Genomic DNA, 13247 nt, shown 5'->3' with positions numbered 1-13247 from the left:
TATCTTTGAATATCAAAAGTTGAACTCTGCTTAAGTGCTGATTAACTTATTTCATGAAACTGATATGAACTTGAATTGGTGGTTGAATATTTTGGATTCTTGACATTTTCATCTTTGTTCCATGCTTACTGATTGCTAGGTGCACGCAAGCATGTTAAGTTGCAGCATGGCAAAGACAATATTGAAGTTCTCTAGTATGAATTTTCCTTTATACTTGGATTTCAGTTTGTCCATTTGATTTAATATTTTCTCAGCATATTTGATTTCTAGTTGAACACACCATTGGATTTTAAGCTTCAAAATCAGTTTTGGATGGAAGTGAATAATAGCTACTTACTTTCACAAAAAGCACTCTTCAGACTGCACTAATAAACATAAAATGAATTGATTTTGTTAAAAATCACTCTCAGACTGCACTAATACCAACTTAACTAACTATTTTGTTAAAAGTATTATTATATAATATAATATTTTTTTAAAATATGTGAAATTTAATTTTTTGACTTTATTTAATATGTATAACGTAAGTTACACATACCAAGTTCATTTTTATAAATTTGTCTTATTTATTGACTTTTTCTATATATTAGTTTACCGTCAGAAAAAAAATAATCTTTATGCATGAATAATGCTATGGTATGGCGGCTAATGCAACTATAGAAACTGATATTTGTATTGGAAAAGGTTTTAGAATTTAACACTATTTTTGTCAATAAATTAAGTAATAATAATTAAATAAAAAGTTAGATTATATAAAGTCGAGAAATTAAATTTATTTTGATAAAAATTTAGATTATATAATAATATTTTTAATAAAAGTAGTTAGTTAATAAGTTTTAAATATAATAATTTAATTATTTGTCGAATAATATAAAATAAAATTTAATTATTTTATATTTTTATATTACAGTTTAAAATATTATTTTAATATTATAAAAATATTCATATTTTTTGTATTTATATATTTTATATTTATTTATTTAAAAATAAAAAATTATGTTATCATTTTAAGACATATTTATTTATATATTAAAATATTCTATATTTATTAAAATTTATTAATATTATTTTTTATATTAATTTTAATTTTTTTATAATAAAAGCTGATGATTTATGTAAATGTGACGAATTTAATACACTACACAAAGTTGTTATGTCCTTTTTACACGGTGGCTGTCACAATATTTCTATATTGTTTGGAGTTTTAAACTCCATCAAATTTTAGAAAGAAAACTGCTTACTTAGTTTAATCATAAATGCATATTGATAAGATCATTAAGCAATTAACATATTCTTCTTGTAAAACTACAAACATATTAATTATAATTTCTAAAATATATTTTCAATAAAATGGCAATTATGATTACTATGGAGATTTTTTTTATGACTTACTATTGGGAATTTAACATGTTGTATTGGTATATAAGTTAAGATTGTTAAATTCGTTTATAAATTCTATTTAATTAATAATTTTTATTTTTATTTATTTTAATTATTTATTTGATATTATAATTATCTCATAAAGCTTGTCTTATATATATTTTTTGTTCATTTATAGCATCATGATTTTAAAAATTAACTATATTATAACATACCATTTATTTAAGATATATATATAAATATATATTAGGAATAGAATTAATATTATTTTAAAGTATTATTTTAAATTAATTTATCAAAAGATACTTCAAAAGAAATTAAAGAAGATATTGAAAACAAATTTAGATGCATTGAGGTACTGTATAATTTTTTTTTAAAGATTATATTGGAGATATTTAATTTAAGTTATTAGTTGAATATAATTTTAGATTTTTATAGTTAAAACTAAATTTAAAAATAATTTTAAGTAAGTAGTCACAAATCAAAGAGTAGAATAATATTACATTATCGTCAGATTTGTAACTAGAATTGTTGCTTCTAATGTTTAATCCATGAAGTTAGGGTGTAATCGGATTAGTTTGGGTTGGATTTGGAAAAAATTGAAAACTAAACTGATTAAATTTGATCGCTTTAAAATGGATCTGATAAATATATTTTTGTGACTAAACCTGAACCGATCATATCATATTGCATTAATTTAAATATCGAATTAGAATTAGATTTATAACAAAAAAAAATAACAAGAAAGAAAAGGAAAAAAATATTTGCAACGAAAAAAATAAGAATAAAAAGAAAAAAAATATGAATGATGGTTGAAGTTTGATTAAAATTAAATAAAAATTATATAAATTGTATATTTTTATTTTAGGTCAGGTCGGTCCAACCTCTAAAAAAAGATTTTGTAAAATTTAAAGTTTTTTTTTTTATTTTTTTAATGAAGTTAGCGGGCTAATTTTTTTTTATATTGGAGGAGTGTGTGAGTTGTGCTTGGTTATGGTGTATACAGGTGTTAGACACAGGTGTGGGACAGGGAGAAATCGGACCGTCCGAGTTCTTTGTTAAAAAATTCGTTGACTACAAATCGGACCGTTCGATTAGTTTTTGTTTTTGTTTTTTTTTATTTAAAATCAAATCGGACCCTCCGTTTACACTTTTTGTTTTTTTTTCTTTAACTGAAAACGGACCCTCTGTTTACAAGTTTTGTTTTTTTAATTTTTCCCTTAAAATAAAACGGACCCTCCGTTTTTGGATTTTTCTTTTTTTTTTTAAAAAATTAAAACGGACCCCCCGAGTTTTATTAAAAAAATATTTTTTTTGTAGATTTCCTCTAATCGAACCGTCCGAGTTCCTTACTCTAAATCCCTCAGTCCGATTTCAGCCCCTGACACCACATGCAGAAAAAGCACCCCTATTCTCCATAATGCTGTATCACCCCATACATTCTTCCATATTAAAAATAATTAGCGGGGATTCTAGATTTCTTTTAAAAAAAATATTTTTGTCTCAATCTTATATCTTGTCCTCTTTAAAAAATATTAGAGAGTAAGTTTGTTTAATTAAATTATGTATATAAATTACTTAAATCATATTTATTTTTTTATTTAAATTTCAATAATAATTTTAAAAATACTTTTTATTTTTGTGAATAATATTCTCTTTATAATACTTAAATAAATAAATTTTTTATTATATATTTATGTTTACTTTTATAAATGGTTATTTAAATAAGAAGATACAAAACAAAGAAAAAAAAAATTACAAGTGTGATTTAATATGTATAGTATAATAAAAATAAATTTTAAGTGTAATGGGATGAACTAAATATAAATAATTAAAATTAAGATACAAAATGTTTAAGATAATTCATTTTTAAAATTAAAAAAAAATTAATAATTAAATTCATTCTTTTATACGAGATATTCATTTTATGTTATATACTATACATATAAATTTAGCTTTTCCAAATTAAAGTTAAATTCATAAATATTTTTAAATAATTAATGGCATAGAGTTTTTTTTCTCTTTTAATATGCTTACATAAAATAAATGGTATTTTGATCTTTTTGTTTTAATATATTTAAATAATATTAATACTAAAAGAATATTTTTCTTTTTAATTAAATAAATTTTAAATTAAAATTAAATAATTTTAATCTTAAAGGATATTTTTTAGTCTTTTAAAATTAATACTAAAAATATATTTTGATTTTTTAATTTTTTATTTTTATTTCAATTATAATGTTATAATAATCTAATATGAGTAATATTAATTAAAAAGTATAACGAGCCCGAACTAATCCAAATTCCAAAGTAAAATATTAATCTTAATCCAAACAAATTTAAATAAAAAAATATAAAATAATCATAAATGCTAATTTTTTTTAACTCTTTAAAAAGAGTTTTAATCAATGTTCTGAAAACCGGTTCGAACCGGCCGGTCGAACCGGTCGAACCGTTAACCGGACACTAAAGCGATTCGGTCAACAAAGAAAACCGCAGAAATTAATAACCGGTATTGAACCGACGAACCGGCCGGTTTTTTAAGCTGGCAGCAAAACGTCGTCGTTTTGCAATAGGGGAACCCTAATTCCCTTTTCTGTTTTCTCCTTCGTCAGTTTTCGTGCTTCGCCTTCACTGCAGCGTCCAGCCTCCAGCGTCCCAGTCCCACACTCCCACTCCCATAGCACAACACCGACGAGGCCACGAGGCCACGACCCACCACGATCCACCGGCCACCACTGTGAGAGACAGAACGCCTGAAGCACTCAACGCACCAACCTCCATCGCGCCCTCAGCAGCGTCGCCCTCAGCAGCGTCGCGCCCTCAGCAGCGTCGGGCCCTCAGCAGCGTCGCCCTCAGCAGCGTCGCGCCCTCAGCAGAGTCGCGCCCTCAGCAGCGTCAGCACGGTCAGAGCCCTCAGCCACTTCGCCGTCAGCTTCTGCCTCTGAGAGAAAGCAATAGAGAAGCAGCAGCGTTGAAGAACTGAAGTCCTCATTTCCAGGTAATTTTTTTTTTAATTTAGTTATGAACATGATTTTGTGATGAAATCTGATACTCTGTGAACTCTGTGAACAAAGAATTTTGATGAAACGCTGAGTCTCTGAAACTGTTATGACTTATGAGTGAACTGACTGAACTATGATGAAGTCATGAAACTGTGATGAAATATGAATTGATTTTGTGAATTCTGATTTTGTAAAATCTGATAGTGTGAACTCTGATTTTGTGACATGATTTTGTGATTTTGTCATTGTGAACTCTGGTTTTGTATACTCTAATTTTGAGAGATGATTTTGTGAATTGAATTCTGAATTTTTTGAACCTGAGATGTTGTTTGTATACTCTGATTTTGGAATTTGGATGTTGTTTGTTCATTTGCTGTGAATTTGAGAGTTGAGATTATTGGGTTGGATTGCTGGTAATATTTAGGTATGGAAGAAAGTATCAACCAAGACCTACCTAGGAATAATAATGCTGAAAATAATTCTGCTTCGAATGAACGTTCTCTTCCTCCCGCGAGTAGCGAAAATCAGTCACAAACTTCTAGTGTTAGGGGGAAAACTGATCCTGCTTGGAGATACGTTGCTTTACAGAATATAAATGGAAAGCCGCATTACCAATGCTTATTTTGTTTGAGTACTTTTGGTGGCGGGGGAATTAATAGAATGAAAAAGCATTTGGCGAAGATAGGTGGAGACATAAAGAAGTGTTCTAAGGTCCCGTATGATGTAGAAAAACAAATGGAAGGTTTGTTGAAAGAGATTCAGAAAAGTAAAACTAGTAAAAGGAAAGTAAGTTTCAACGAAGAGGGTACCGATGAGTGTGAGGATGCAATTGATGAAGCAATAGCGCAAGAGGAACAACAAACTCCGAGTCAGTTACCAACTAAGGAGGTTGTTGGAGGCGATCCAAAAAAGAAAGCAAAAATCATTATTCCTCCTATGTTTGCACCAAGAACAACTCCGGGAAGTCAACCAAGTCTGAAAAGCGTGTTTCAAAACAAAGAGGCGCTTCATGAAGTTGATAAGCGAGTGGCTAGATGGCTTTTGGATTGTAGGATTCCTTTCAATGCGGTTATGTCACCTTTTTTTCAAGATATGTTGGATGGTGTAGCTGGCTTTGGGCCTGGTTATAAAGGTCCTTCTTACGACTCTTTGAGGGTTAATTTATTAGCCGATCTCAAAAGGGAGTGTCAAATGGTTGTTGATAGCTATAGGTCTGCTTGGAAAGAAACTGGATGTACTCTCATGGCTGATGGTTGGACAGATCAAAGGCAAAGAACATTGATTAATTTTTTGGTTTATTGTTCGAAAGGGTTGTGCATTGTGAAATCTGTAGATGCCTCAAGTATGGTTAAAAATGCTTCTAGCTTGTGTGACTTGTTTTCAGAGGTGATTGAATGGATTGGACCTGATAATGTTGTTCATGTAGTGACCGATAATGCTGCGAATTATGTTGCTGCTGGTAGGCTTATTAATAAGAAATTTGAAAATATTCACTGGTCACCTTGTGCTGCTCATTGCTTGAATCTTATTCTAAAAGATATAAGCAGCATGCCACATATTTCTAGCCTTGCAACACGTGCTTCGAAGATTACCGTGTTTGTATATAATCATACGATGTTCTTGTCCTGGCTAAGACAAAAAGAGGATTGGAGGGAGATTGTTCGTCCAGGTGCAACTCGTTTTGCCACTGTCTTCCTCACATTGATGAGTATCTTTGAGCACAAATCGGAATTACAACAATTGGTTGTTGATACACACTTTACCGGACACAAATTAGGAAGGAGTGCTAATGGGAGAGCTGTGAGTGCAATTATCCTAGACAATAAATTTTGGGATGATTGTTTTACTGTATGCCAAATTGTGAGTCCGTTGATTAAATTGCTGAGGTTGGTAGATGCCGATGATAAACCATCATTGGGAATTGTTTATGAAGGTATGCTGAGGTCAGAAAATGGAATCAAAGAAATGTTCAAGCATAGGAAGAGTGCATATCAACCTTACACAGAGATTATCAACTCAAGATGGGACAAACATTTGAAAAAAAATCTTCACGCAGCAGCCTATTTCTTGAATCCTGATTGCTTTTTTTCTGAAAATTATAGAGAATCACCTGATGTCATGCGAGCTTTACTTGATCTTGTTACATTGCATTGCAAGGTTAATAATTTAGATTCAGTTGAGGCAATGAAAGAAATACACATATATAGAGATCGAAAGGAAAGCTTTGATAGGCCTGAAGTTGTTCCAGCTGCAAAAAAACTTCAACCTGGTAATAATATCTGTTTGATAATAAGCTTTAGTTATTTACTTATTTTATGTTTTGATTTCTTTAATTTGATAACTAATACTTGAGATATGGGATTGTAATTTATAGATGAATGGCGGAGGTTATTTGGTAGTTCTGCTCCATGTTTACAAAAAATGGCAGTTCGCATTCTTAGCCAAGCATCTGCTTCTTCAGGGTGTGAAAGGAATTGGAGTCTTTTTGATCAAATTCATACAGCAAGAAGGAATAGATTGGAGCATGATAGGCTAAGTGATATTGTGTATGTTACATATAATTTGCGTCTTAAATCCAGGTAATTTATATTTCATCCTTTCATTTCATATCATTAGATTTTGTATAGCTAATATACTAGGCTTATCATATATTGTATTTAATTTGTTAGGAATGAAAGAAAAAAAAGAAAGCAAAAGTCCCAATATGATCCAATCGATATTGAAACTATTGATAAGGTTGATTTTTGGGTGACGGAAGAGGTTGTTGAAAAAGAGCCTAATCTTCCAAGTAATATTGAAGACTTGCTTGGTGAGTATTATAGTTTATTGAACATACAATAAATTACAATAGCTTTGATCTTTAATTTATTGATAATGTGTTATATTTTCTTAGATGAGATTGATGCTGATTTAGATCAAGGTGGTGGTGGTGGTAGTACTAGTACATTTTATGCTGCACCACTTGCTTTTTCTGGTCCAAGTAGTGGAAATGAAGGTGATGAAATCAATGACGCAAATCTGCAACAAATTATGGAGGATTTTGATGGTTGATGACAAATTTGGCTCATTTTGATGCTGCTATGTTATGTTTGGTTGTTTGTTTGTTGACTTTTGAACTTTGAATTTGTATTTGAATGAGATTATAACATTTGGTTTATGTAGTACTTTTAATTTGAATGATATTTTCAAGTTTAGATTAGACTATAATTATATTTTTATGTGCTTATTTATATTTTATTTATTATTTTATTATAAAACGATTTTTACGGTTTAACCACGGTCGGACCGGTTGAACTTATGAACCAGTGAACCAGTACCTAGAGCGGTTCGATGACCGGTTCGGTTTTCAGAACCTTGGTTTTAATACTCCAAAGTTTTAAGAGTATGAAATCGCGTACATACCGGATAAAAATTGAGAGAACTATTTCCGCAGAGATAGCAACGTCTAGTCGTCTACGTCTTGGAGCAGAGGGCAGAGAGGGCAGAGAGCAGAGAGCAGAGAGCACTCTCTCAAACTTAGACAACAGCGAAAGTGCGAATCACTAAAATGTTGTCATCCTCAACCTCAAGGATCACTTTCATTTTTAGGTATTCTCTTCTCCAAATCCCTAATTTTGTTTCCTTCCCTTCCTCTTCATCCCTTCACTCTCATTCTGAGCCCCCATCCCTTCGCCAAGTTGATGAAGCTGTTCATTCCTTCACTCGCATGCTCTCTATGCGTCGCCCTCCATCCATCATCCAATTCACCAAGATTTTGGGATCTCTTGCCAAGACCAACCATTTCTCCACCGCCATTTCCCTTTTTCAGCAATTGCAAGCTAGAGGAATCGCTCCCGACTTATTTACTTTGAGCATCGTAATCAATTGTTGTTGTGGCATGGGTCGTATGACGCTTGCTTTCTCTGTATTGGCCAAGATTTTCAGAATGGATTATCAACCTAATACGGTGACATTGACAACAATCCTGAAAGGTCTCTATCTCTGTAGTAGTGTTGAAAAAGCAGTGCGCTTTCATGACAGAGTGCTGGCTCATGGATTTCACTTTAATCAAGTCACTTATGGGACGTTGATTAATGGGCTCTGTAAGACCGGACACACATCAGCTGCTATTCAAATGTTGAGAAAGATCCCACGGTATGGCATTGCTCCTAATGTCTTCATGTACAGCGCAATTATTGATACCCTCTGCAAGGATACACTTGTAAGTCAGGCTTTTCATTTATACTCTGAAATGCTTGATAAGGGAATTTCTCCTAATGTTATCACATACAGTTCTCTCATTTTTGGATTGTGTCTTGAGGGTCAATATAAGGAAGCCATTGATTTGTTAAGTGATATGGTGCTTAGAAACATTTCTCCAAATGTTCGTACCTATAGTATTTTGATCGATGGGCTATGCAAGGAAGGAAAGATCAAAGATGCTAAGAGTGTGTTGGCTGTAATGACAAAAGATGGTGTGAAACTAGATGTGGTTACTTATAACAGCTTAATGGATGGATATTGTTTGGTTCATCAGGTAAATAAGGCAAAATATGTATTCAACACAATGGCCGAGAGTAGAGTGTTTCCTAATGTTCGGAGTTACAATATCATGATTAATGGCTTTTGCAAAAGTAAAATGATCGATGACGCCTTGAATCTCTTCGAAGAGATGCGTCGCAAGAACTTGGTTCCTGACACGGTAACTTACAGTACTCTAATTGATGGCTTGGGAAAATCAAGAAGAATCCTTTGTGCCTTGGAGCTTCTTGAAAAGATGCATTATCGAGGTCAACCCGCTAATATAGTCACTTACAGTTCTTTGATGGATGCTTTGTTCAATATCAAACAACATGACAAGGCACTTATATTATTCAATCAAATGAAAGAGAGTGGCATTGATCCGAATATATATACATACACCATACTTATAGATGGCCTATGCAAAAGTGGATGGCTTAAAAATGCAAAAGAGATTTTTCAAGATCTTTCCATTAAAGGCTATCACCTAAACACAAGGATATACAATGTTATGATAAAGGGGCTCTGCAAAGAGAGCCTATTTGATGAAGCATTGGCCTTAAAGTTGGAAATGGAAGACAATGGTTGCTCTCCGGATGCTGTAACTTACGAACTAACTATTCGTGCTCTGTTGGAAAAAGGTGAAAATGAACAAGCGCTGAAATATCTTCATGAAATGATTGCTAGAGGCTTATTGAAAAGACACTAAGGAGGAATAAATCAACTCAAATTAATAAATTTTCTGTTGTCAAAATTTGTACAGAACTTGGTAAATTTTATATCTATTGGGTTGGAGGATTTGGGAAATGCCATGAACTCACTATCACCTTGATTTTGGTTAACTCACTGATATTGAATTAATTTTTGAACTTGTGTTATTGGCTGATTTTTGAGTCTTTGTTACCATGGCTAGCATGCATCTTGTTTCGGCGGATATTCCTAGTTGTAACTGGTGGGTTAGTGCTTAAGATTTCTTCATAGTATTTAAGAGCTAATGATTGGTCTGATGAGCAACTGTGTTTTATTTGACTGAATCTTCTTAGAATTCTTCTAAAAGACATGCGGTGGCAAGATTAATGACATAGATGTATGATTTTCACTGCCATCTTTGAAACAAATACATCTACTAAATGCATGACCCCACTTTTTTTGTTGACAATTTCAACATTTTTGTTATTTTTTAAAATCTGATCATAGGTGAAGAAACCTGTATACTAAGTCTGTGATTACGCTTGATGATTCAAATAAAAAAGGCTGTGCAAGAAGGAATTTCTAGGAATTTGGCTAATTTGGTTCAAATATGAATTATCTTAAAACCTTTGTTCATTTTCATAATTAATGTTACTCGGCTTTAATTCTGAGAAATCCATTGAAAATATGTACATTATGTTCATTTCCATAATTAATGTACCGTTGTAATTAATGTTATCTTAAAACCCTTGTTCATTTCATAACAAATGTTACTCAGCAGTTAATGCTTAATTGAATTATTTCATTATTTCGTGTTGGAAAATCCTATATAGGGATTATTACATTGTTCTTGTTTAAAATCATGTTGAAAAGCTTTTATTTCTTCTTGTTTGTTATCAGCTACACCTGTCATGAAAGATTTGGTGATTCTAATGGCAAGTACTATTTTTACACCTATTTCTTTGAATGCTAATACAATTTCTTTTGGGATCAAAAGTAGAACTATTATATAGCCTCACGCTTAAGTGCTGATTAACTTATTCCATGAAACTGATATTGACCTTGTATTGGTGGTTGAGTATTTGGATTCTTGTCATGGATATCATCTTTGTTCCATGCTTACTGATTGCTAAGTGCACTCAAGCATGTTAAGTTGAAGCATGGCACAGACAATATTGAAGATCTCTAGTATGAATTTTCCTTTATACATAATTGCGAGACACTTGATTTAATATTTTGTCAGCTTATTTGGTTTCTAGTTGAACCCACCATTCGATTATAAGCTTCAAATTCAGTTTTAGATGAAAGTGAAAAATAGCTACTTTCACAAAAATCACTCTTCAGATTAGACTAATAAACATAAAATGAATTGATCTCAAACAAGATAGAATATGGTTGATGCTGCTATAAACTTTGAGGAATCAATCTTAGCATCATAATGAAATTAGGTTGTTCATGTACTATTTATTAGGAGGGGTTGTGACTGGATGATAGTCTTTAAGTACTGCAGAGATCTGAATTTGCTGAAATAATGGCGGTGTTGAAGGCATTGCAGAAGCAGATCGGTGGTTCTCAAGTGTCGAGAACCAGAGACCAGGTAGGCATGTGAAGCCTCAATCATCAAGCACTGCTGCAGACTTCGGTAGGAGATTTGGTTGTGCTTTGTTATTATGAATCTGTTATATATTACTAATTTTAAAGCCAAAATGTGCCACATCTCACTTTTTCATTGTAATTGAAATCAAATTTTTTCGTCCAAAATTAAAGAATTCTCCCCTCTCCTCTCTTTTTTTCTCTATCTCTCTCATTCATTCACACACTGTATCTCTCTTATATATCATTATCAATGACTAGTTACAAATTTGACAATCAAAATATTTAATATAACATTCTCTAATTGTATTTAAATTTAATTAAAATTAAAATTAAAATACTAAAATTGAAATATAGCTATATTATATATTATATTTATATATTTATATATTACTAACTAATTTAATAACTAAAATGTGTCACATGACACCCTCTTATTAAAATTTACAAAAAATATTTTCTTCTAAAATTAGTAAATATCCTTCTTATATTTTCTTATCTATCTCTTTTTTTTTCTATTTCTCTCTATCCTTCCCACTCTATATATAATTTATAATTCATATTTTATATTAGTAATTTGACAAATCAAAATGTGTCACCAGATATTTTCATTATAATTAAAATAATTTTTTTTTTAACTTCCAAAATTAACAAACTCTCTCTCTCTCATTCTTCTTCTTTATCTTTCTCTCTCTTTTCTCTCATTCTCTATTTTTCTCTACCTATATATTCTACAAAAAATAAAATTAACAACATAATATAATTTAAATAAAAATATTATTATATACATATTTTTTTATTTAATTTTAAATTTTTACTGCTTATCTTTTTAATATATTTTTTCACTTCTTTTTTAAAATATTTATTACATATAATTTAAAAAAAATACTAATATTGTGATTAAAAGTTAGAATCAAGATTTAATTGTTTTAAAAAAAATGAGTTAATTTTATAACTATCAATATAAAGTTTTTTATGTTAATATCTAATTATATTTTTATATATATAGAAAAATATTATTTTTAAATAGCAAGTATAAAAATTAATTATTTCTATTTGTGCAACAAATTTAATACCTAATTAAATATAAAAATATACACCTTAAATTCTTTCAAATTTTAGATAATGAGTGTTAAAATTAAGTAAAAAAATTAAACTCTTTCATTTGAAAATAATAACTAAAAAATTTATTATTTAATTTTGTTTAAGACTACTCTGGTCTTCTTAGTCGACGGAAACTTTTGTCCCTTACGACCATTTTATAAAAGTAGTTTAATGCTATAAATTTTTTGTGTCATAATCTATAATACCAGAATTGACGTAATTTTAAAAGATTTATATTCTCGTAATAGTATTATGGGTAAAAATACTAGTAAAATATGTATCAATAACCACGGCAAGACCATTGGAGTTACCAAGAACTATTGTTGATGTTAAAAAGATATGAATTTCAAAATTAATCATTAACTAGTATTTTTGCCGATAATGTTATTACGGGAATATAAATCTTTTGAAATTACGTCGACTTTGTTTTAATATTATAGAATTAAAGTACTTTTCCAAAAGGATCATATGAAAAAAAGTTTTTATTAGCTAAATTATATGTAATAAATATTTAAAGAAATGGAAGTGAAAATATAGATTAAAAAGATAAGCAGTAAAAATTTAAAATTAAATAAAAAAATATGCATACAATAATAAAATATTTATGTAAATAATATTACGAGATTATTTTATAATTATATATAATTATAAATTTAATATATATCTTATAATGTTGTGAATCTATTTGAATTATATTATTTTATTAATTTTATTTTTTGTACAATAGAAATGTAGAAAGAGATAGAGAATGAGAGAGAAAGATAAAGAAAAAGGAGAGAGTGAGTTTGTTAATTTTGGAGGAAAATATTTTATTATAATTGTAATGAAAGAATAACGCATGACATATTTTAGTTTATCAAATTAGTAATATAAATTATAAATTATATATAGAGTTAGACGGGTAGAAAGAAATAGAGAAAGGAAGAGAGGTAGATAAGACCATGGAAGAAGGAAATTTATTAATTTTTGAGAAAA

At 30.0% G+C, this 13247-nt stretch overlaps 3 protein-coding genes across 3 annotated transcripts; all 3 read left to right on the top strand.

The window, feature by feature from the left end:
* The first annotated feature begins 4811 nt into the window (after window positions 1-4811).
* LOC148565968 (uncharacterized) lies at window positions 4812-6499 on the top strand. The gene is made up of 2 exons (XM_088487318.1): window positions 4812-6371; window positions 6488-6499. Exons 1-2 carry the CDS (start codon window positions 4812-4814, stop codon window positions 6497-6499), a joined length of 1572 nt encoding a protein of 523 aa, XP_088343444.1.
* A 4-nt stretch (window positions 6500-6503) lies between these two features.
* On the top strand, window positions 6504-7436 carry LOC148565967 (uncharacterized). The gene is made up of 4 exons (XM_088487317.1): window positions 6504-6654; window positions 6760-6964; window positions 7055-7194; window positions 7279-7436. The coding sequence occupies exons 1-4, from the start codon at window positions 6504-6506 to the stop codon at window positions 7434-7436; spliced, it is 654 nt and encodes a 217-aa protein (XP_088343443.1).
* Window positions 7437-7798: 362 nt separating this feature from the next.
* LOC107644131 (uncharacterized) lies at window positions 7799-9724 on the top strand. The gene has a single exon (XM_016347939.3). It carries the CDS (start codon window positions 7933-7935, stop codon window positions 9592-9594), a length of 1662 nt encoding a protein of 553 aa, XP_016203425.1. The 5' UTR covers window positions 7799-7932; the 3' UTR covers window positions 9595-9724.
* Window positions 9725-13247: the final 3523 nt, after the last annotated feature.

Source organism: Arachis ipaensis, chromosome B5, assembly GCF_059453495.1.
Source record: "Arachis ipaensis isolate K30076 ecotype BB chromosome B5, ASM5945349v1, whole genome shotgun sequence".
Taxonomy (NCBI): Eukaryota; Viridiplantae; Streptophyta; class Magnoliopsida; order Fabales; family Fabaceae; genus Arachis; species Arachis ipaensis.
The sequence above is the reverse complement of the archived record's forward strand: the minus strand, read 5'-3'. Positions and strand labels throughout refer to the sequence as shown.